Raw genomic sequence first — 23,091 nt, 5'->3', positions numbered from 1 at the left:
CTTGTTTGCATACTGCCTTTTCAATTCTGCACACAAATTTTCCATTGGATTGAAGTCAGCGCTTTGTGGTGGCCACACCATTGCCCTGACTTTGTTGTTCCCAAGTCATTTTGCCGCAACTTTGGAAGCATGCTTGGAGTGATTTGTCCATTTGAAAGAACCATTTGGAACCAAGCTTTAACTTCCTGGATGATGTTTTGAGATGTTGCTTCAATATATATATCCACATAATTTTCCTTCCTTGTGACGCCATCTATTTTGTGAAGTACACCAGTCCGTCAAACAAACAATTAGATGCCCTTACAGACGTGCCAAAACTATAGATAACATGAAATCTGTGGAGTGGTTAAAAATGAGTTTTAAGTTAATGTAAACTTCTGACTTCAACTGTACACGAGGGTTTGAGATTAAAACATTAAGTCTGAGTGCTTGCAGAGAGCTCTTTCTTTGCTCTGTCTGAACTCAGTGTGAGATGTACAAATTTATGAAACTAAAGGCTGGGATGAGGAAAGGTTGAGTTCATAGAGAGAGCTCTCTGATTTCTCTGTAAAAAAAAAAAGAAAAAAGAAAGAGGCTCAAAAGTTGAGAAAATCTGAGAATTATTTCAGAGCTTCATGAGATTTCTTTTGAAATTTAAAAGGAGAGTAATTTGAGATTTTGTGAGTGTTTTTCTCCTGGAGAAAAAACTGAGAGACAGGAGAAATAAGCTATAGTCTCTCTTTTCCTCTGGGCTCTGTTTTTGTTCTTTCTTTGTGTCTTAAATCATATTAAATGATGTCATAGTTGTTTCTTTTCATAATTATAAAAACAGTACTAACCACGATGAGGGTTAGGATTGAATTTATTCCCCATGCATGTGCACTTATATTCTACAAAGTCACTGAGAGCAGCTTTACATGTTTTGTTTGTAACTGACTTAAAATGGCTTCAACAGCTGCATCTGTAAATTAAAGAGAGAAATGAAGCAACACAGTCAACACAGTGACATCTGGTGGTTTGTCAAACTCATAGCAGCATTTTAAGTCTCATACATGCAATATATTACAGTAAATTAATCAATGTTGTCTGAAAAGCCAGGACACAAAATGTTTTTGCGGACAGGAAACATTAATGTACCTTGTTGGTGCAGTTTGTGGCCAGTGTTCATGGTGCACTCGTGTTTTAACATCATGGCTGATATATACAGTCAGTGTTCAGACCCCGTCACTGTTTGAACACTTTATTGTCTTGTAAGTTTAATTTTAAATGGATGAAATTGCCATTTGATTAATTAAAATAAATAATTATAATAAGAAACTGAAATCTCTCTTTTATAAAAGTATTCACATACCTTTATTATGGCACTTCAGACTGTGGTCAGGTGTTTCCTGTTTGCTTTAATTATCCTTGAGGTGTGTCAAGGACTTGATTGTGCACCTGTGGTAAACTGAATTGATTGGACATATTTTAAAAAGGCACACACCTGTGTACATAAGGTCCAACAGTTCCCACACAGTTCCTAGGGTTGGTCGTCCAGATGAACTGAGTAACCGGGCGAGAAAGGCCTTGGGCAGGGAGGAGACCAAGAACCCAACAGTGTAACTGAGCTTCAGATGTTCAGATGGAGAACCTGCCGGGAAGACGACCAACTCAGCTGCTGTCCATCAATCAGACTAGACAGAAGCTACTTAAAAGTAAGAGTAAAAGTCATTTGATAGCCTGCTGGAATTTGTCCAGCAGCTTTTAAAGGACTGTGAGAACATGAGGAGAAATATTCTCAGGTCTGATGAGACTGAGGGAGGGATGAATGAAGCCAAATACAGAGGGGTCCTTGAAGAAAACCTGCTCCTGAGTGCATGAGACCTGGGACTGTGACGGCGGTTCAGCTCCCAGCCTCACAATGACCTGGAGCAAACGGCCAACGCAGTGCTGGAGTGGCTTCAGGACAAGTCTGATCAAATCCCAAACTGAAAGCCCATAGAATATCAGTGGAGAGACCTGAAGATGTCAGACATTCACAGACGCTTCCCATCCAGTCTGAGAGGATCTGTCAGGAAGGAAGGATGAGATAAACTGCCCAAATCCTGGTGTGAAACCTTGTAGAGACTCGCAGCTGTTACTGACTTCTACAAAGTACTGAATTAAGGGTCTGAATACATTTCTAATGAGATTTAGGTTTGAACTTTTAATCCATTTGCAAAGCAAAAAAAGTCCTAAACATGTTTACATTATGGGTCACTGAGTGTAGATTGATGAGCAAAAATTATTAAAATCAACCTACAGCACGATAAAGTGTCCAGAAGGTGAAGGGGTCTGAATACTTCCTGAAGTATGTAACATTTCTTATGAATCACACTGTGTATGAATCTGTAGTGGTGATTTCCCTTTTGAATTATACACTGTACGTTCAGTTGTGGTATAAATATTAAACAACCTTCTCCCTGAGTGAGCACAGCTGAAGGTCACTCACTGTCTCCATCAGTACTCGACAAGGAGTTTGGCTCCTGACTCATGGCCTCCAAAATAAACAGCAGAAGAAAAAAAACAGTGGAAATATAAAGACAAAACTAAAGCTTTTATTCAGAAAGGTGGTAGAATATCATTAAATATACTGTACATTTTAAACACTCTGCTTTAATCACTGAAAATATTAAATTAAAACTCAACTGTCACACATGCATCATACCACTTCATTTACAAAAGCCTCAGTGATGTGTCTTTCACAAGTTGCCTCTGGTTTTTTAATCACATACAGACATGTACATTCTATTAATAAAGGAACTTAGATTACAGGTAATAGTTATTTATACATCAAGGAACATCATTCTCACATTGTTTTTGCTCCTTCAACACTTAGAGGAGGGGGCAGCTGGTGATGCAGTGTTGCCAGCTGATTTCTCAAACGCTGACAAAAGTTTCTTGGCCCAGGTCCAGGTGGGATCAATACAAATCTTCTTATCGCACACTGTTGTGACTCTGTAAGAAACACATGAAACATATTGGACAGTTAGTTATATTTCCCTCAGGAGCTGGTGGAGACCAAAAATTGAGCTATAATACGTCAATATGGTGTTTACAGCTTGTTTTCGCTGCCACAACAATCAGTTAATGCAGGTTAAAAGGATCAAAAACACTCATTACGCAGATGTATGACTTGTGTTATGTATATTATATTATTATTATTGTTATTATTATTGTTACAATAACATCAACTGTTAAAAGGACGGATTTTATTCCATTGTAACTTAATGTGTATATATTCAGTAGTTAAAAAAGTAAAACTATGATATTTCCTCTCTGAATTGTGGATTTGAAGTTTAAAACAGTGGAAAATGGAAATAATGAAGTAACTGAAAAACTGTGCTTTTTATAGTATATGAGTAAATGCACTGAGCTACCAGGCCCAGCCACACACTGTCCCGTCTCTGACCTGCAGGTCTGTTGTACAATCATCGAACAGCTCCCCCGTGTGGAGAGTCCGCAAACTACAACACCTGAGTTTATAAAGTATTTGACAGCTACAAACAGCTTAAACAAAAAATACGATCAGTTTATAAAATTATAAAAAAAAAAACTAAAAAAAAAACTACAAAAAGCAGTTAAGATGGCTTCACCTTCAACAACGCATCAGTAATAATGATCCAAACATATAGATACACGGCAGTGACAACATGTGCAGAGGAGTATTTCTAACCTCATGATATTTCTCCTTTTACTTAAGTAAACGCATTGAAACAAGACAAACTGTAATCTTCTCTTCCTTTTATAAAAGTGTTTAAATGCAAAAAATAATTGCAGTAACAGCACAAGTTCAGTTCTGTACACTTTCTGGATATACTCACACAACTGCTTTGTTTGTGCAGTCATCTGGGGTCATCCCCACATGTTTCACCTTCGACTTAGGAACTGCTGTTCGGTTGAATCCTGTACAGCATCCTCCCTTTAGCATCAACTCTGTTGCGAGCGGACCTGCAAACACATGAAGACACATTTATTACATGTTGAGACCGGACTGAACACAGTCTGTGGTTCAGGTTCACAGCTCTCAGAGACGTCAAGCAGAGTTACTGACTGGCAGAGGTGTGATGCAGGAAGCAGATCAGAGTCAGAAAAAGGAGAGTCAGCAGCGTCTTCATGGTTCCCCGACAGAGACAGATGTTCTTCTTCTGTTTGGATGAAAGACTTTGATCTTCAGGGCTGATCTGGTCTGATCTGTGATGGAGACTTGCTCTGTGCCCCCTTTATATACATCATCTCTCAGTACTGTCTCATTCATAGTGATTTCTATTCTAAGAACCAGCTTGTGCTTTCCCTTCTGTTTCCTCTTTAATTTGACACTAGTTCACTGTCCTACAGAAAAAAGAGAAGTTCATAACATGCAAAATAATTCGGCAAAAAGCGCTACACAGAATAAAATGGGGGATTTTTTTTAGGTGTGGATGCTCTCAAGACATTTCTGCCAATAAGAGAAGAAGACTTTTAACTGCAACCAGACACTTTGGTACAAGTCAGTTTGTCTAATTGGCATCTTTGCATCACAGGTGACATTTGTCTTTATTTAGAATCAAATCAACGACATAAGCACTATTTACTAACCACTGAAATGTGGTATATTCTCCTGATGTTTGTTTGCAAGAAGCATTTTTAACAGCTCACACAAAGAGATTTCATAATCGTAAATCCTTCAGTTTGTATCGGCAGAACTCACTCTCTGCTGGAGAAAGCTTGTTCTGTGTATGTATCTACTGATCCACAATGTTTCTCCATGAGAGTCACTCTAATAAAACCCAAACTCACATTCCTACAACATCCAAATCCAAATAAAGAATCGAGTTTTTTAGCCAGGAGAGATGAATGATGACTAACATTGTTTGGCCAATATGACGAATTCCTAGGTCAAGTATAAAATCTCATATTGAAAGTTAAATACAGAAATTTAAGTCATGCACAGCTGGTTGATCTCGTAGGTTTCACAACTGGTTTTCAGACTTTACAAACATCTTATGACAGAACAATGAACTAACACGCCAGGCTTCATAAACATGCCTCTTCTATTTGAATAACTCTGATTATGTAGTTGAGGATTTGAGTCAAACGTCACATTTAGGCTTGAAGATCTGAGTGCGTACATCACAGGAAGAGCCTATCTTCAAGCACCTCCCACTAACACACCTGACTTTTCTCACCTTTTCTGTAATGAAGTGACGCTCTGTCCGACAGTCAGGGCCAGAGGCTTTATGGTTTTGGGTTGTCCGCCCATCCCGTTCTCGTGCACGCAATACCTCAGTACTACCTTGAGGGAATTTCTTCAAATTTTGCACAAACACTCACTTGGATTCAAGGATGAACTGATTACAAATTGGTGGTCAAAGGTCAAAGGTCAAAGGTCACTGTGACCTCACGAAACACGTTTGGACACAACAAAGCAATTTGAAGGAGTCATTTTCAGTATTTCTCAGTTTTCTGGATTTTTACAAAACCATCAATCAATCAATTCATTGAGAAAATAATCAGCAGATTAATCTGTAATGGAAATAAAACTACAACAGTAAAATCCTGATTTTATACAGAATACATGAGTGATAATGATCAAATGATACACAACTACAACTACACAAGTAATGGAAAAATGAACTCACGATGATGTCGGTGTCTTATCATCCATATACAAACATTGATTTCTGAATAAGAATTATTATAATTACTAATGAAATTGCTGTTTTTCTGTCTGGATCCTTGTGGTTTGACACAAAACATCCAGATTCAATTTGTTGTATTTATGTGTGTACATCATTTATTCATTTATCAGACCCTTGTGTCCAAAGTTATATACAGTATAAATAAGGTAGGCTACAATAAGCCACAGCAGATCAAGGAAAAGCCTTTGAAAATAAGAGCCTCAACACTCAGGGCCACAAAGATGCTGGTGCAGTGAAACATTAGTAGTGCCTTCACAGTGTCAGTTAAATTAACTTAGATTTCATCATCAAAGTCATCATCCGTCAACCATTAAGTAGCAGTAGCTGTGATGGTAGTAGTAGTAGTAGTAGTAGTAGTAGTAGTAGTAGCTGTAGCAAAAGCAGTAGTTGTTGTAGTATTAGCAGTATACACAGCGACAGTTGCTGGTATCAGCACATTGGTGATGTGATGCTGGTTTTCACTTCTTCATCTGTTTCCTTCAGCAACTCAGCAGCTTTTTTTCACAGAACAACCTGCAACAGAAAAGTCTTTCAAAGTAAATATGCTTTTACTTCATTATTCTAGCAACAACACAATATCAAAATGCAGAGAAGTGAAACACAACTCTCTTTTTCCTTATTCACCTTCCTAGAACATAATTAGATGTGATTATTAGACAGAAGATTAATTTTGTCTGTACAAAGAAGAGAAGTGGAGTATTTACATAAACAGATAATGGTTGTCCACATGTAGAAAGAGTCGTGGGACGAGTATGTTTCCCTGAGGAACTCCACAAGAGGTGTGGAAAGTAACTGAGTACATTTACTTAAGCAAATATACGTAAGTAGTTACTAAAACTTTTAGAAGCTAATGAAACAGTTTGTAACAGTGCTTGGACTGGTTACTCTGACTGTTGTGTTTATTCAAAACAGAGTGTGTCTGGGTTCTAGACGCAGGCTACAACAAGTTTACTTACAAACATATGGTGGTCTTTTAAAATATGATCCATTAAAAACCCTGCACCATGCCCACACAGGTGTTTTTAGCTACGTGGCCGATTAGATCTGCTCAAATTTGGATTTATGCAGATAGATAGATAGATAGATAGATGGATAGATACTTTTTTTTATCCCCCTGGGGAAAATTGACAATACAATGTGATATTATGTACTAATGAGTTACTGTAGAATTTCTAAGATTTATCAAGCGGAAGCTGATGAACCACGCTGCATCAGCGAGAAAAAAAAAAGCAAGCTTCTTCCTCTATATTTTGAACCAGCAAAATTCTGTTTACTAACACGTAAAGAGCATGTTCGCAGAAAAGCCGCTGAGGAGGAGGAAGTGAAAATATGAAAAGAAAACTACTGAGCGGCAGATATTTCTGATATTATATTGTCTTTAGTTTTGTTTTTTATGTTATATAATTAAACTAGTTTGTGCAGTCCTTTACCTGTTCTCTGTCTGTCACCAGCTTCCATGGAAAAGTTGTTAGAACAGCACCAGGACACACGAGTTTGAATTGTTTCTTGATATGTTTTTTTTGTACTGACCACAGTCACAAAGAAGTTTGGGAATAAACAATAACAATGAAAACATCAGCTCTACAGACAGACAGACTGAATTTTTAGGTGCTCATCCAGGCCTGCTAATAACTTCAAGTATAGTATAGTATAATAATGTAAAAGGAAGATTTTGGAGTTTTTGACTTGTGGTCGGACAAAACAAGATATTTAAAGTTGTGACTTTGGGTTGGTCATTTTTCATTATTTTGACCTTTGAAAGACAATTATTGAATTAATTGAGAAAATACTAAAATCAAAGAATTTAAATAAAGCTAATTAAAAATAAACCAAACTTACATGAATACAGTGCTGACATTTTGAAAAAGAAAAAACAACAACCAGGTTTAATTTTAATCTTTTTTATTGGTTAGGTCATCCAGCTACCTTACCTTCAAATAATTAAATTAAAATTCTTTTAAATATTGTCTTCAAAGAGGAAAGCATAACTAAAAAGCAAAACTCATTCACACATATCGTTTAAAATGTGAAAAAAAACAAAGTAAATTCAAGGCTCCTCCTAAAACACTCAAATCACAACATCAAACAAATAATAATTGAAATATAACACACTATACACAACTGAATCTATGAATCTGTAAAGAACTGGTGCAACATGGGCCAGAACAAACACACTGGTGCACTCGTTTATGTTTATCCAGTCAGGAGAGCAGTCGGTCCATCCTTCTGTTACGTTCATGTCACTGAATCTCTCTGGGGCTTCCCTTGGTGTCTCCAGGGGCCGAGTCGGGGCTGTGATTAGATGTGGGTGGGTGTCGGTGTGGCCGCGCGGCGCCGCGGTAAAGGCCAGTAACGATCATGGCTTCTTGATTTAAAAACCAAAGGTGTTCTCCCCGCTGTAAGCCACATATAAAAAGCCGTCCTCGTCCTTCTCCTTCTCATACAGCTGCCCCATCGTGATGCTGCAACAGCAGAGAGAGACTGTTACTACAGATGACTAACGACACCAGCTGATCTTATTCTATATTACTGTTATACAACTACTGTGTGCGCAACAAAGCCTGATTTAGCTTAATCCCCAACACACATGTCGAATAGTTGCCATCAAATGTGCTATTTCCTCCTGTTTGAGTAACTTTAGCTAAAATCTATAGTGAGCAGCTGTTTTAGGGAATAAGAAAGCCTTTTTAAAAATCAAAGTATTTATTTTTGAGCCCTTTTTAAAGATGTAAATCTCCAGTGAGCTGGGAGCCAAGTACCACAGACAGACAGAGAAAGTGTTTAGAGATGAGTAATAAAAGTTTGTCAAAATATCTGGTAGTAGAGATGTCCATCGCTGACTCAGGATCAGCTGATCCGAGCGTATCGGAATGAAAAGCCAATCAAAATCACTGGAGCTAATGCAGTTGTGTAAAGTAACTAAGTGCATCTAATCAAGTACTGTACTTAAGTAAAGTAAAGTACCTTATAATTGTACTTGATACTTCTACTCCTTATTTCAGAGGGAAACCAATCTGAAATTTTTGACAATTTAAGTATATTTTGATGCTGTACTAATACTTGTGTACTTTTAATTCAGTAAAGTTTTGAATGCAGGACTTTTACTTGTAACAGAGTATTTTTAGATTGTAGTACTGCTTCTGTTACTAAAGTGAAAGTACTTCCGACACCACTGTGCTGCAGCATTTCACTGCATATCGAGGTGAAAACAAACAGTGAGTTAAGACACTGAAGTTGGCAAAATGCACATGTTCATCAAGTCGAACTAGTAAAGTGTAGAAAACATTCAGGCAGCAGCTTCTCATGTTCTTTCACCAGTTAAAACAACAAACTGCAGCAGATCATATCAGCTGTCCCAAGTTATAATTAATTCTGTCTCTGACTTGACAAAATGCAACTCAAAGATCAAAGATCATTTGTGAGGGAAGACACCCCACTCTGTAATGCTTCTGTACAGTTGTAGTTGCAACAAATCCAACGCAGTGACACATCTTCCTTGTAGAGGATTGTGTAACATCAATTTCAGGAGGTTCTCCTGTTTAACTTTCCTTAATATCAGATCAATAATTGAAGCTTATCAGTCAAATAGTTTTGAATCAGGACTTTCAGTATTTAGATCATGTAGCGCATGGTGTGTCCACAGCTGTTCCTTCAATGTGTCAGATACATGTGTCAGGGCAAAAAGTTACCTACCAAGAAAAAAATGTTTTACCTTAATCTTTTGTTTGAAGATAATAATTATCTGTGAATTCTTTGACGAATATAACTTGTTCCTGATGAATTACAATTTTTTTTTAATGGAGGTTACATGTGTCTTTGCCATTTTTCAGAAAAGCTGCAGCAACACTAACTGACCAACTGATGCCGTAATCCTTCCTACTTGTTGCTTTCTGTGACGGGACTAAAAATACAGACAAGAAGTGATGAGTAATGACAAACGAGGCCAAGAGGAGTGTTGGGTGTAACTGCTGCTCTCCCTGGGTGATGTAAGGACTGCTGTATTGATGAATCAGCCCTTATATGCAATCCTCACAAGAGATTATTCATCCATGTTGTGTGGCAACATGGGGCGCGTTTAAATGTTTCTGCCAACTTTTTTTTTCTCTTTACTTCATAAAAGCAGGTTGCTGATGACATCTCTACGCTCAACCACAGATAAAAAATAAGAGGCCACATGGGAAAAGAAGGAACAGTATCCCTTTATCCAGAGTACAATGATGTCTGACATTAAACTGAACTCCTGCTGATAAAAGCCATAACTTTGATTTGACTGTAGTTTTATCTCAACTACCTTATATGACCATGAAGGCATTTGTACTGTTACAGTTATAGGCAATGTCCGCAGTCCAGCTGTTTAACCGGAAATTATTCTTTGGTGAACTGATCAAAAGAAATTTATCTGGCTTGATAATCAAATAAATGTTTCAGTCATTTTTCAAGCTGCATAAAATTCAAGGGAATTACTGCATTAAAAAATTTTTTTGCCAAATCATGTTCTTTCCTTGTAGCCCGGTAGCAACTGATCCCAGCTCAGCTAATCAGTACTTCATTGTCCATTTTTTTCCCAGATGCCTCTGGCTGCACTCCAGCTCAGGCTCTCACTGCTCCTCACTCTGCCTTTGATTCTTTTTATCACTTCTTAATCACAGACTTGTTTTAAATGTAGAACGGATCAAGTACATGGTCTTCTGCCCCTCCAGCTGTGACCGTGATTATCCCAGGGTCAGTAGCCCTGTAACATTAAAGGCTGTTTGTCCTGTTCAAACTGTGTAACTATTGTGCAGTCAACTTTAGCGTCTGCACTTGATTACTGAGTGAATCTGTACAGTCATGCTGCTGCATCATCACTTCAGCAGCTACATCCTGTTTACCATAGCACAAACTTCATACAATTTTCTGTATCACAAGGTTGGATGGACTTCCAAACAAACTCACATCTCTTAATATTTACATCTTGTCACAACTACCAAACCTAAGATATTCCTCGTGTGTGTTTGCAGAGATGAACTGCAAACTTCCCTCGAACTACAGTCTTTCATACCCCCTTTTTAAAGATTTTAAAACTTTATGATTCTTGCAATTGTTTTTAGTATTTGTATTTAGTTGTGTTATTTCTGTTTTCCGATTGTGTGTTTGTCTGATTAAGAATGTTTTTCTTGTTCTCAGGTCTGAAACAGAGATCTCAGTCTTAATGAGACTACCTGATTAAACACCCACACCCCCCCAGTGTCCCAGCCCTTACCTGGACTGAGGCACCGTCTTGTCCACAAACAGGAAGATGGCTTTCTCTGATGGCAGCTGGATGCGTTTCCTGATGATCCACATAAACTGAGCCACTGTGATGTCAGAGGGGACCAGGTACTTCCTCTTGTCGATGTCCACTATCTGTGATCCAGACACTTTCTCCACAATCACCTGACAAACCACACACACAGAGATGATTAGAACCAACAAGCAACATATAATGAAAGAAACCTTTTTCTTTTTCAGATGTTATGTCACATGAATTTCACTCACCGGGACCCTGTCAGGGTACTTGTTGCGGATTTTGGCTGACTCTATGCATCGATGTTCTGCAGGATGAGAAGCAAAAAAAAAACAAACAAAAAAAACAGTGTGTTAATCAGTTGGTTGATTTACATGAGAACAGAAATACATGACTCTTACTCAATACTTCCACTTCTGTACAACACCGGAGGAAACCTGTGATGGACTAAAATCAATATTTGACCACTGAGGTGAGAGATCCACAGACTGCTGCTGTGGATTAAGATGCACTGCGACCTGCTGAGCCACAACCATCAATCTTTTCTCTTAAAAAGGTGAATCATCATCATATCATGAATAAAACATTACCACATTAACTCTGTGATAATGGTATCATTTCTGTCCTGGAAGCAACTACACTGCCCCCTTTAGACAACTGGTTGGATACAACAAGCTATGTCAAAACATCACCTTTGGCTTCAGGAAATGGTGCTGGGTATTTTTTTCATTATTTATTTTTTTAACATTAAAATGACAATTCTTTTTTTTCTTTTTGTTTTATTCAAAACAATTAATATCAAAAATATTCTCAAGTCAAAATCAATAATGAAAATACTTATAGTTATAGATAGTTGCAGCCCCAGTTCGACAACCACACCAAAAACTAAAGATGTTCAGGTTACAGTGACGACAAAATGTAAATCAAATTAGAAAATTTAGCTAATGGCTAATAAGACTTTGAACCTGGAAAACATTTGCATTAAAGGGAAAATCCAGTGACTGAAAAGATGTGGGAAACCTTTATGGACTGCCTTTTACAATACAAGCATTTTATTCTTGTTAAAAAGGATCACATAGTGATTTAAGTAAGTTTGAAGAAACTGTATATTGTATATTATATTCTTTGTTTTGGTTAAATTTCACTCGTGCATTCATGCGCACCTACACTAGGTCTGTGTTTTGCTTTCTCTTTCTTTTTTGACCATGTTTTGTATATTTGGCATATATTCAAAAGATAATAAATGCAATCGCAACAAAAACAAAAGAAAACAATAGTTACCGATCGACTACTGATAAATAACTGATCATTAATGACAAATCATTTCAGCTTTAATCGGGTGCTAAGTCAGCCTGCAGGCCTGCGACTATTCTGCCAAAACAAGTTTCTTTTTCGTCCCGGTGGAGCCTGTAGTTAAAGTCAGATGGGGAGAAATAAAAACATGATATGTAGCTACACAAACGGACACATTCAAGCTTCATTATCCTGCCACAGACAGCGAGTAAGTGCAGAATGGAGGCTTAGCAGCTTAATGTGTCAATATCCTCCATTAGCCATAAAACAGATCGTCTCCCGGTGGTTATGAGAACAAAGACACGATGTTTCGTTCACCTGCCCTAACCTAACGCGTTACTTTGAAAGTGGAGACACGCAAGGTGACTTTTACGTGAGCTGACATTAATATTTACAGCCATTTTTAATGTGTTTGTGCTGTCGATACAGCTAGCTACAAACCAAAGCCTCCTCTCTAAACAAAAGCCTGAAGGACAGGCCAATCTATGTACCCGACGTCTTTGAAAGCGAGTTTTTAAGAACATTAAACCCCAAATCATACTCCCACAGGGGCCAAAATAGAGCACATACCCTCAGAAAATTAATCTGCGCAGACATTTTCTATCACTATTTGATCACAATAACACCTCCCTCCTCCCTTACCCAAGGAGTGATCCTCTTTGAACATCCATTTCATGTTTGCCGTTTCCGGGCTCTTTTAGCTCGATGTAACAGATTATAAACACGAGTTCAGGTTAATTCAGGTTGATATTACTTTCTTTCTGTGTCCTTTATACGTTAACCCTTGAATAAATGGATAAATGGCGCAACGGTTACGAACTCCTCGGCAAAACAACAAACAGCCTAGTCTTCGCGAATAGCCAGCGATGACGTCACTTCAGGCCGTACCATTCTGTCGCACAAAGTGGGGGGGAAGGGGGTGCAGCGTTCTCACTTTTGCGCTTAAATAATTAATCTTTAACGCTTAAAGGTGTATTTGTCAAATTAATGTTTTATTATTATATACTCTACATTTTTTACAGTGGATCTGTGCTTTTCACATGTCAACGTCTTAACACGGTTCCCTGTTAGTCATGTTTGGGCTTACCTACTGTTCCTCGCTCTCCGGAGAACATAAACATAACCATAATGTGTTGTACGACATAGACCTGCAGTCTGTGGTAGTACTCATGGACGGATGAGGCCCAGGGCCCCGAGGGGTCAGGAGGGCTCTTTGCCAGAGCCTCTGTAGGAAGAGCTCAGTTAAAAGACAAAACGATACAAAACAAACACAACGAGATGATGAACCACCACAAAGATACACAAAATGATCCCTAGGATACACAAAATGACCAAACACGGACGCATAATCACCACAAAGAGATGAAAAACCACCACAAAAAGACACAAAACAACCATAAAGAGATGCAGAACTACCATAAAGAGAAAGGTGGTCCCAAAGATACACAAAATTACCAAAAAGAGGCAACACAAAATAAGATATGAAAAATAAGATATGAAAAATTACCACAAAGAATATAATAAATAGGTGAATATTCTAATATGAAAATGTTATTTTACCTCCAAATATCCTACAGCTATGGACAGATTATGAGACAATGGAACCCAGGGCCCAAGGTTCCCATGTCAATTTGTAATTTGATAATTTGCCACTCATGTTCTTTGGGAATTTGCTCCAATAAAATACAATTTCAACAAAAGCAGGCCCTGCATTGTTATGTTATTTTGTGGCTGTAGAGGGGCTGTCTGTGAAAATCTAGTTTAAAAAGCTTTGATAATTTAATTGAACGTACACTCCCCTCCAAGTAGTTGGAACAATGAGGCCAATTCCTTTATTTTTGCTGTAGACTGAAAACATTTGGATTTGACATCAAAAGGTGAATATGAGACAAGAGATCAACATTTCAGCTTTTATTTCCAGGTATTTACATCTGGATCTGATGCACAACTTAGAAGATAGCACCTTTTGTTTGAAGACACCCATTTTTCATGTGAGCAAAAGTATTGGAACATGTGACTGACAGGTGTGTATTGCTGCCCAGGTGTGGCCTATTACATTGATTATTCAAACAATAAATAGCGCTGAATGTCTACGATCAGTTTCAGATTTGGGTTTTGCTTGTGCAGACTGCATTTATAGTTAGAGGTGCAACCAACATGAAAACCAGAGAGCTGTCTATGGGTAAAAAAAAAAAACAATTGTGAAGCTAATAGAAGATGGAAAATCAATCAGAGCCATTGCATAAACATTGGCCATAGCCAGTACAACCATTTGGAATGTCCTGAAGAAGAAAGAAACCACTGGTGTACTAAGTAACAGACGTTGAACGTAGAACCAAGGTCGAACCTGGTCGAATTAGACCAAGGAAAACAGCAGCAGTTGACGACAGAAACATTGTGAGAGCTGTAAAGAAAGACCCTAAAACAACTGTTAGTGACATCAGCAACAACCTCCAGAGGGCAGGAGTGAAGGTATCAGAATCTACTGTTCGCAGAAGACTTCATGAACAAAAGAACAGAGGCTAGACCAGAAGATGCAAACATCTCATTAGCAAAAAGAATAGGAAGGCCAGGCTGGAATTTGCCAAAAAGTACAGAGAATTAGAATTTACTCTTGTTGAAATGGGGCACCAGTCTTTTGGGAGGACAACAATGAATTATTTCATTGCCAAATTTATCAATCTCATATCGGAAGCCATGACTTCTCGATTCAATGGATCCCCGGTCTCTACATCAAAAGAATACAACAGGACCACAACTGGGTGTAAATACAGGAGTTTATTAACTAAACTACTGTCTACAGAGTAAATGCAAGGTGTAATAATCATAAAAATGAAAATAATAATGAAATGAGCAGTGTGATGAGTTGGCAATGGTAGGAGAGAATATGTTATGGCTATACACTATGGCTATACAGCTAATGATGCTACATCTACTAATTAGGTTTGATGTTTTGATGATTAAATATTGCTATATTTCGACATCAACCCAGTCATGAGCAGAGTGTTAAGACCGGTCCACTGTGAGTTGCGCTGTAGCTGAAGACCCTCAGCTGGAACCCAGGTGGCTGTGGTTGCCGTGGTAACCCTGGAGACGCGGGATCTAGGTGGATTCTCCTGGAGGCCGTGTCCCGTTATCACGATGACGGATTCTGCCGGTGTCTCAGCGGTTCAGCTCTGGTGGAGTTTGCCAGGAGACTTTCTGTCTCGGGCACTCTTGATTTCTGCTCGGCTTCTCTGCAGGTGGTCGTGCAGATGTGTTATCTGCTGGCGCCTCTTGCGGGTTGATGCGAAATAAACTCTAATGCTCTTCACTTTGGTTGGATAACTTTAGAGGAGACTGGCGTTGACCAGATGACTCTAAAGTAGTCAAAATCTTCAAAAAGGAAAACTTGATGATGATTTAAAAGTTACGAAATTACTCTGAGGCACTTCTGTTGCTTTGGTTCAGTTGGTCTTGACTTGGCTTATAAAAATAAAAGATCGCGCATGTAGACAAAAATGATGTTATTTGGAGCTTGTGGCAAAGAAAAATAAAGGACGCGAAAAGTGTAAAAATGACTAAGAGCCATGAGTTTGTGGCGAGCAGCTTAGAGCTAAGAGTTCACATGGCTACAGAGCCGGGCTTTGAGCCTTTCTAACTTCTCTAACTCATCTCTGCGCCTTTTTCCTTCTCCTAACGGGGTCAGCCCTATGTTCCCACATTTCTAAGAATGTTTTGAAAATTAGGCCCTATTTTCCCACAGTCTTATATGTTCCCATAAGCCCATGTCCACACTAACCCGGGTAATATTTATCCGGTTAGCCCTGAAGTTACGGTGAATTCCGTAACTGAAAACGATGCTTTACAAAAACGATCGCTGAGGTGGATAAATGTGAAGACGCCGTGGAACGTGGATGCAAAGCGTTCTGAAAGGGTATAAAAGGGGAACATAGGGCTGTGGGAACATAGACACGCTCCCCTTCTAACTAGATGTGAATTGTTCACGACTGTTTTATCCCCAGGGGCTGGCGCATGTTTCAGGGGCGCCACCCATCTTCTCCTGTGTTTCCACTTGCAGAAGAGAGTAATTTTCCACTGAACTTTGGAATAATTTAATTCTATAGTTTACTATAAACTTGCACATCCGTCTTCCACCATGACCACAAAACATTAAATGACATAACATATAAAACTACTTGCACTAATAATGGCAGAGAGGAGTAATAGGAGTGTTGATTTCATATTACATCCTTCAAACATGGAATTAATCATAATACAAGTGGTTAATTGATCAAACACCAATATAAACATTTCCCAAAGCTAATAGTCTATAAATGTGGATCACACAGCAGTTCTTTGACTGTAATAATAATAATATGGACATGCTGGATGTCATGTAGTGTGTGTTACCTTGTGTGAAGGATGCTGACAGTGCGGCCACATGAAGGACATTGTCTTAAAATCTACGTTACATTTCAAACATTCTATGGGACAGAAGTTTGGGATCAAACTATTGCACAGGAACATCTCATGAGTTACAGAACAGCTAGATATTTAATTTTACACGTCTGTGAAGAGAGTTCTGCTGGTCACTACCCAGGATTGGAATGTGGGTTGTAATTTATGACTATTATCTAGAGAGGGGAAGAGGAAGGGAGGTTGGTGTGTGTGTGTGTGTGTGTGTGTGTGTGTGTTCATGCATGACACAGAGAGGCCAGGATTCACACCTTAGTGTTAAGCAGTCCTTTTGTTGTTACTTGTCCTATATAAGAAACAGTCAAATATCATTAGACATAGAGTCTTATTGTTACAAACTGGAGATTTTGCCTATATTCTCCAGTTGCCTGGTGTCCATTGGTTGATCCTCTGGAGATGACCCTTTGACCTTTGGTCTGGTCCTGTGTCGTTCAGGCATGCTAAATGGTTTGTTTGTGAGAGAAGGGTCCTTTGTCTCCGTTTCCTATCAATTTGATAATTTGATGGTGGGAAGAGTCACAAAGGGTCAATTGTGGGTCCGTAACTCTGCTTGTCCTTACAATGAACTTCCTTAATGGTTTGTGACTAATGCCAGGTCCGGTATGTGTGAGCACATTAACTAAAACAATAAGACACTGGTTGCACTTGACTCAGTGGAAACTTGACGGAGTAGAAACAGAGGCACAGTAGGGAGGAGGCTCCAACAGCTAATGTTTGATCAGGGGCCATATTTCTTCCAGGGGTAGAAAAAGCAATTAGACACTTGGATAAAAGCGGTGTGTATATGCAAATGAAAAATATATTTTTCACTTAAATAAAAGGAGTTTTTTATTTACAGTAAATGGTTTTATTTCAGCTTCAGTGAACAAAGCATTTCTAAAATCAGATACTTTGGTATTAAAATGATCTTGTAACATAAACAGAGTTTAAAGAAACAATCATGAGTGACGAGGAGGTCCTAGTTCTTGCAGTCTGGTTTATTTTCATCACTGGGCTGAGCTCTGGTCTGGTTGTCGGGCGGCAGCAGCTTTCCCAGATGATGTCCCGTGGTGATACCGTAGGGCTGCGACTCTCGCTCCTCCCTCACTTTGGGCCAGAGCAAGAACCCCCCCTGGAAGCTGAGGTCAAACAGCTCACAGGGGGCAAAGGTCAAAGGCTTTTCTGCCAGCAGTCCCTTCAGTCGGCCTCGCCACCCTTCTAGCATTGCGGTTCGCACCATGGGGGGACAGTGAGCTGGACTCCAGAATATCTGAGGAGCAAGGACCTGAAATCCACAGAAGTGCAGAGTGCCGTTCTGACAGACAAACAAGAGAGAGGCAGGTTAAAAAACAGCAGCCAGCACAGAATATTTCAGGCTCTTCAGATTATTGTCATGGTGTTTTGGTTTTACGAGATAGTTGACAGTGGAGATGCGAACAGGAAGCGTGAGGAGAGAGAGGTATAACATGCAGCAAAGATCAACCAGAATCGACCCAGTGACCAAAAGCAGGCATGGAGGGTTTTCTCTTCAACAACTTCACACACCTCTGCAGCTCTCTGACATTTAAGAGACTTTTTAAGTCAAAAGATGTTTGATAAAAAGTCTTCAGTTTGTAAAGTGAAGGATTTTTACTTTTATCTTACTTTTAGAAAATTTGAAAAAATACCTGCAGAGGCCACAGTGTGATGTTGATGTCTCCGTTGATCCCATCAGGCTGGAACATAGTCTGTGTCGCTCCAGTCGTGAAGGACAACATTGCTTTCTTATCCTTCATGGACAAAAAACACAGCAATTATGCAGAGAGGAAGAGAGGAACCCCTGAGCAGGAGATTTTACAGTATAAACATAAACTATTTCATTGGTCTCTGGTTCATTAACTATGTGACATTAACAGTGACACTGTTTCTAAATGACCAGACAACATGATAACAAAATACCTGCGGTAGGCTGATGTCAGCTGATATTTATATATGGCATGGCTGATTTATGGGTGAAGCTCTCATATTTAGTTTACAGGACATTATGCCACAGGGGTTTTAGACGTTGAATGTTTTGATACTTTTTTATTATGAATTATTTATGTTATGTTATGTTATGTTATGTGATTGGCTCCACCCCCTCCGGCAGTATGGATAATGCACAGATGGATGGTTAAATACATGTTGTCTACCCGGTACAGACCTTGAAAATACCATTATTATACATCTTCTCCAGGGAGAAAGCGAAGCCTTGTGTCAGCACTCTGTCCATCCAGCCCTTCATGATGGCAGGCACGCTGAACCAGTACAAAGGAAACTGCGGGAACACACAGAGCAAAATTCATTTCTTTATTTTTCTCCTTGTTAACAAATATCCCTAACACTGATTCCTAAAAACAAGATGGCTGTTCTGTGATCCAGCATTGTAACTTGATCCAGCCACATCTGATCAACATGTTGAGTCAGCCTCACAGACCTGTTACATTAATTAACATTAATAATAGTTTCGCTCCCAGTGAGTCATGACAGTGAGCAAGAATGACACAAAGGGAAGGGAATTCAACCATCTTTTATTTCATTACACATGTGTTTTCTGCTGCGACCTAAAAATATCTCCTGTGAAAAAGACCTATGACATAGGTTTGTAGGCAGTTTGTTCCACATCACTAGCACAGACATTAGGCTATTTAAAATGACTGTACTCTGGTTATATAAAGGTGTAGTAATTTCCTAAAACAGCTGGATGCTATCAAAATCAATAAATACAGAGCACATGTATTTGGGACCATTTTCAGCCGTGGATTAATCCACACAAACACGGCTTAACAAGACAATAGACAGTAAACACTGATGCATTAACTTAAAACAATAAAAATGATCAATGAATGGACTTTGATGGCCGACACAATAACAACACACAGGACAAGCCAGAGGAGTGAGCGGTCTCTGACCTGGAAGATGATGAGCTCGGCCTCCTCTACTTTGCGCTGCTCGGCCATGATGTCGTCACTCAGGCGGCCTTCCATCCAGGCGTGCATGGTCTCCTCTCCGTACTGGAAAAGCTCTGAGTTCTTCAGATCACCTGGATACGATAAACCGCGTCAGAACTTAAAGAACACATTTGGTGACGTTCTATGGTTTTTCTTACTGTCAATAAATCCCCTGGGAACCAACACTGAACGTTTCCATCTGACAAGAATGAGTCAAGAGTGAGTCTCGATGATGCGCTGGGTGAAGTTTTCCTTCATCACCATGAACACACACACTTTTGGCTCTGCACACTCACCATCCTGCTGCCCCATATACTCACTAGAGCACCAAATATGGATTAATCCGCCACTGAAAAATAGTCCCCAACAAAAGCACTATTTCCTCCCGTTTGTTTAAAGGTTTATGTCTTCAGCTTTGGAGCTGAGAGCCACAGGCAGAGGAGGAGAAGTCAGAAAGGGTTGAGAGACAGACAAACCGATGATGTCATCCTGTGTGGCGTTGGCTCTGAAGTTCATGGCGTACAGGTCGGACACGATGACCCTGTATCCCTGCTCCGTCAGCTCCTGAGACGCCACATCACGAACCGCTGCGTTGAACGAGCCGGGGCTCTGGTGGGCGTACACAATCAGAGCCGTCTTCTGAGCTGTTGCACGCACACACGCACGCACACACACACACACACACACACAAACACACACACAAACACACACATATTTTAATAGGGAATTACATTATGGAGGCCAGGGCTGTTAATATCTATACGATCATTGTGACCAAAAGAATTCACAATAACGAAAACTTTGTTTATTGTGCGTTTTGTTACTTTTTTGTCAAATGAATTAGACTCAAATACGAGTGTAGGGAGGTGGAAGGAGACTCTGAAACCATGACTGTACACAGCTATCATCTTATCATCATCATTAAATTTATATCATTATTATCATCTGTGGATTATTAACACAATATCAGTGTTTCATTTTTTAAAATATCACAGTAATCGTCAACATCAGTACCTCAGGACACCTGTAATAGGGCCGTAGTCAAGTCCCACAATGTGACTGTGAAAAGAGTTTTATGTCCCCACAAGATTTGGGTTTTAAAAGAGAACGCTTGTGTTTTTACCTGCAGATTGATCCATAATGGAAACAATCATCAGTTGCAGCCCCACATCAATAACTATAACAGTAAAATCCTGCTGTAATGTATAATAGTGACTAACATTCAGTCTGATTACTGTAACTTGTAACACTGAGCAGATTTTCACAACTGTACTTGCACAACTTTTGCCTGTAACAGAATATGTTTTACAGTGTGGTAATAGTTCTTTTACTCAAGTGAAGGACTGAAGACTTCTTCCACCCCTCTCAAAGGTTCGATCTTTTACCAACACAGCAGACTGTAAAAAAACAGGAACAACAGTGTGTTTGTGTTTGTGAAAGCTCCTCCTGATACAGAGCTGAATGAAAAGTGATGACATTCAAACAGCTGTGAAACATGTCTGACGAGACGACTCGCCTGGCGTCTGCGGGACTCTATTGTTTCAGGTCTGTTGCTCTGCAGCTGAGGAGGTTGTTGTGACGTGTATCATGATTCAAACTGAAGGTGCGGCCGCTGGAGTGTTTGTTTGTTAAAACTAGGGTTGTCTCTATGTGGGAGGAAGAGAAACTGTGATCTGCACGTTCCCCCAGTCAAAAGAAACAAAGGCGCAAATTCAGACGAAAAGTTCTTTTTAATATTGCTTTATATGTTTATGCTTTTTATGACCTCATTACCTTATATATTCCTCTGGATTGTTGTTTCAATATTTCTAATTATTTATATGTGTTTATTAATTATCCCACAAATAGTTATTTTTGGCTGGACCACAACAGCAAGACCAGACCTATAATCGCAAATGTCCGTCACTGATTGAGTGATCGTATTTCCACCATTGGTCAGCTGAATGCCATGTGACCGAGTTGGAGTTGTTCTCATTGGCCGTTGCTGTTTCAAAATTAACTGTATCTATTATGGGGTGTTTACAACCTGCAGTGTTGCCATCTTAGTATAAGGACCAGAGATGTCACAGGAAAAGTAATAAAGCATTTCCTTAATTTCATATTTTAATAGGCTTTAAAAACAGGAATTGTAAAAAGAATTTATAAATGATGATTACTCCATCAATAAATGCTTTTAAGAAATGTTTCTATGTCTACAACAGACTTTAATAGAATCTGATTATAAACAGATATTAGGACATTTTATTAATCTACACTATTTTTCAGCAATTATAACTTCAGTGAGACATATTTTATATTATTATAACTATGTTTTACTTACTTCAACTACAATATAGTGTGTTACAAACTAGTTATAAACAGTTTATAAATACTAAAAAGGCAAAGAGTTATAATCAGTAAAGTGGTACCAAAACAAGAGTTGATTTAAAAGATTTGTTTGTGCCACATGATATTAGTTATTAAGTCCTTTAAGTTATTCATTATCAATGATCAAACCAGGGGGATTGGCTCCTGACAGAGGTATGTTTGTTTTTCAGTCCTGAGAGTGCAGCAACATTTTTAAAAGTAAAGACATTTATTACTTAGAGGCACATAATCTAAATTTGTTTAGCAGCCATGTGTCAATGTTTGAAATGTGTCCAGACTTTGCATCCAGAGTTGAGTGATTTACAGATTTAAAGACAGATTTTTGGGACTTGAAAGTAAATCAGTGGAGACTCACCCATGCTGTGTGTCTGCTGGATCCGTCTGCACCTTGGACCTGGTTCCTGGCTGCTCTTATAAACCCTGTGGCTTTCTTTGCGTGAGAAACATGGTTAGATTACATATCAGATGGAGCAAATGTGTCTGAGAGACAAAACCACACACTGGAGATAGAAAAAAAAAAAGTCTGCTGTCAATCTGTAGGACCGGTTTAGTTCCTGGTATAGAAATGGAGGAGTGTGTGTGTGAGTCAGCTGGGCTGTGGAGTCACTGGTGCAGGTGAATCAGATTGGTTTCATTTGGCCTGGAAAAGAATGTTTGGGTCACTTTCAAGGGATTATCTGAGCAGGTCATGTGGCTTGACAAACGTTTTAATCCGATTTAATTTCATCTCGTCAAGAGGAAAGTGGAGTAAGATGTCAGTTTAGCACAGCCTGAGCTGTTCGCTCAAGTCCCCATGTTTTATGTCACCTTTCACCGCTTCTCCCCGCAAACAGGCTTTTCTGACTGACTGCATGTGGGTTTGAGCTGGTAGAGGTGAGAAAACTTTTCACACAGCTGAAAGGAAATACAACAATTATCATTTCATATAATAGTAAAATAATAATATAACAGTTTAATTAATTTAAAGACAAGAAAAGCTCTTTTTTTTTTACCTTGGAGAAAAAGATTTGTCAATACAGTCTAACAGTGATCTCCATTCAGTAGCTGTTCTGGAGCTTCTCATCACATCACATGATCTTCC

The 23,091-nt window shown here is 39.0% G+C and overlaps 3 protein-coding genes across 4 annotated transcripts; all 3 read right to left on the bottom strand.

Annotated features, from left to right (window-relative positions):
- Positions 1-2,577: 2,577 nt before the first annotated feature.
- LOC111224875 (C-C motif chemokine 5-like) lies at positions 2,578-4,234 on the bottom strand. Its single transcript, XM_022749564.1, has 3 exons — positions 4,052-4,234; positions 3,822-3,948; positions 2,578-2,955 (listed from the first exon to the last, which is right to left on the bottom strand). The coding sequence occupies exons 1-3, from the start codon at positions 4,113-4,115 to the stop codon at positions 2,826-2,828; spliced, it is 321 nt and encodes a 106-aa protein (XP_022605285.1). The 5' UTR covers positions 4,116-4,234; the 3' UTR covers positions 2,578-2,825.
- Positions 4,235-7,952: 3,718 nt separating this feature from the next.
- On the bottom strand, positions 7,953-13,102 carry LOC111224855 (gamma-aminobutyric acid receptor-associated protein-like 2). The gene is made up of 4 exons (XM_022749543.1): positions 12,880-13,102; positions 11,196-11,251; positions 10,921-11,093; positions 7,953-8,140 (listed from the first exon to the last, which is right to left on the bottom strand). The coding sequence occupies exons 1-4, from the start codon at positions 12,911-12,913 to the stop codon at positions 8,050-8,052; spliced, it is 354 nt and encodes a 117-aa protein (XP_022605264.1). The 5' UTR covers positions 12,914-13,102; the 3' UTR covers positions 7,953-8,049.
- Positions 13,103-17,527: 4,425 nt separating this feature from the next.
- On the bottom strand, positions 17,528-22,553 carry LOC111224210 (NAD(P)H dehydrogenase [quinone] 1-like). 2 transcript variants are annotated; one of them, XM_022748642.1, is made up of 7 exons: positions 22,366-22,552; positions 20,975-21,040; positions 20,120-20,287; positions 19,605-19,735; positions 18,857-18,970; positions 18,342-18,443; positions 17,528-17,989 (listed from the first exon to the last, which is right to left on the bottom strand). In XM_022748642.1, the coding sequence occupies exons 3-7, from the start codon at positions 20,157-20,159 to the stop codon at positions 17,654-17,656; spliced, it is 723 nt and encodes a 240-aa protein (XP_022604363.1). In that variant the 5' UTR covers positions 20,160-20,287; positions 20,975-21,040; positions 22,366-22,552; the 3' UTR covers positions 17,528-17,653. The 2 variants fall into 2 exon arrangements, with proteins under 2 accessions (XP_022604363.1, XP_022604354.1); XM_022748633.1 differs by lacking the exon at positions 20,975-21,040 and having other exon boundaries at positions 22,366-22,553.
- Between the last annotated feature and the right edge of the window lie 538 nt (positions 22,554-23,091).

The sequence above is a fragment of the Seriola dumerili genome, unplaced genomic scaffold, assembly GCF_002260705.1.
Source record: "Seriola dumerili isolate Sdu_G_001 unplaced genomic scaffold, Sdu_1.0 BDQW01000011.1, whole genome shotgun sequence".
In the NCBI taxonomy this organism is placed as follows: Eukaryota; Metazoa; Chordata; class Actinopteri; order Carangiformes; family Carangidae; genus Seriola; species Seriola dumerili.
This window is presented reverse-complemented; position numbering and strand designations above follow the sequence as displayed.

What these genes read in the sequence shown, in the direction of transcription:
- LOC111224875 (XM_022749564.1), bottom strand. Translation starts at nt 4,115, where the DNA reads ATGAAGACGCTGCTGACTCTCCTTTTTCTGACTCTGATCTGCTTCCTG. An exon ending in CCTGCATCACACCTCTGCCA is followed by an intron (nt 3,949 to 4,051) that starts GTCAGTAACTCT and finishes ATGTGTTTGCAG; the next exon opens with GTCCGCTCGCAACAGAGTTG. An exon ending in TGCACAAACAAAGCAGTTGT is followed by an intron (nt 2,956 to 3,821) that starts GTGAGTATATCC and finishes TGTTTCTTACAG; the next exon opens with AGTCACAACAGTGTGCGATA.
- LOC111224210 (XM_022748633.1), bottom strand. An exon ending in CCGAGCTCATCATCTTCCAG is followed by an intron (nt 18,971 to 19,604) that starts GTCAGAGACCGC and finishes GTGTTCCCGCAG; the next exon opens with TTTCCTTTGTACTGGTTCAG. An exon ending in ATAATAATGGTATTTTCAAG is followed by an intron (nt 18,444 to 18,856) that starts GTCTGTACCGGG and finishes TTGTCCATGAAG; the next exon opens with GATAAGAAAGCAATGTTGTC.
- LOC111224855 (XM_022749543.1), bottom strand. Translation starts at nt 12,913, where the DNA reads ATGAAATGGATGTTCAAAGAGGATCACTCCTTGG. An exon ending in AGTACCCTGACAGGGTCCCG is followed by an intron (nt 11,094 to 11,195) that starts GTGAGTGAAATT and finishes GTGGTTTGTCAG; the next exon opens with GTGATTGTGGAGAAAGTGTC. An exon ending in AAGACGGTGCCTCAGTCCAG is followed by an intron (nt 8,141 to 10,920) that starts GTAAGGGCTGGG and finishes CTGCTGTTGCAG; the next exon opens with CATCACGATGGGGCAGCTGT.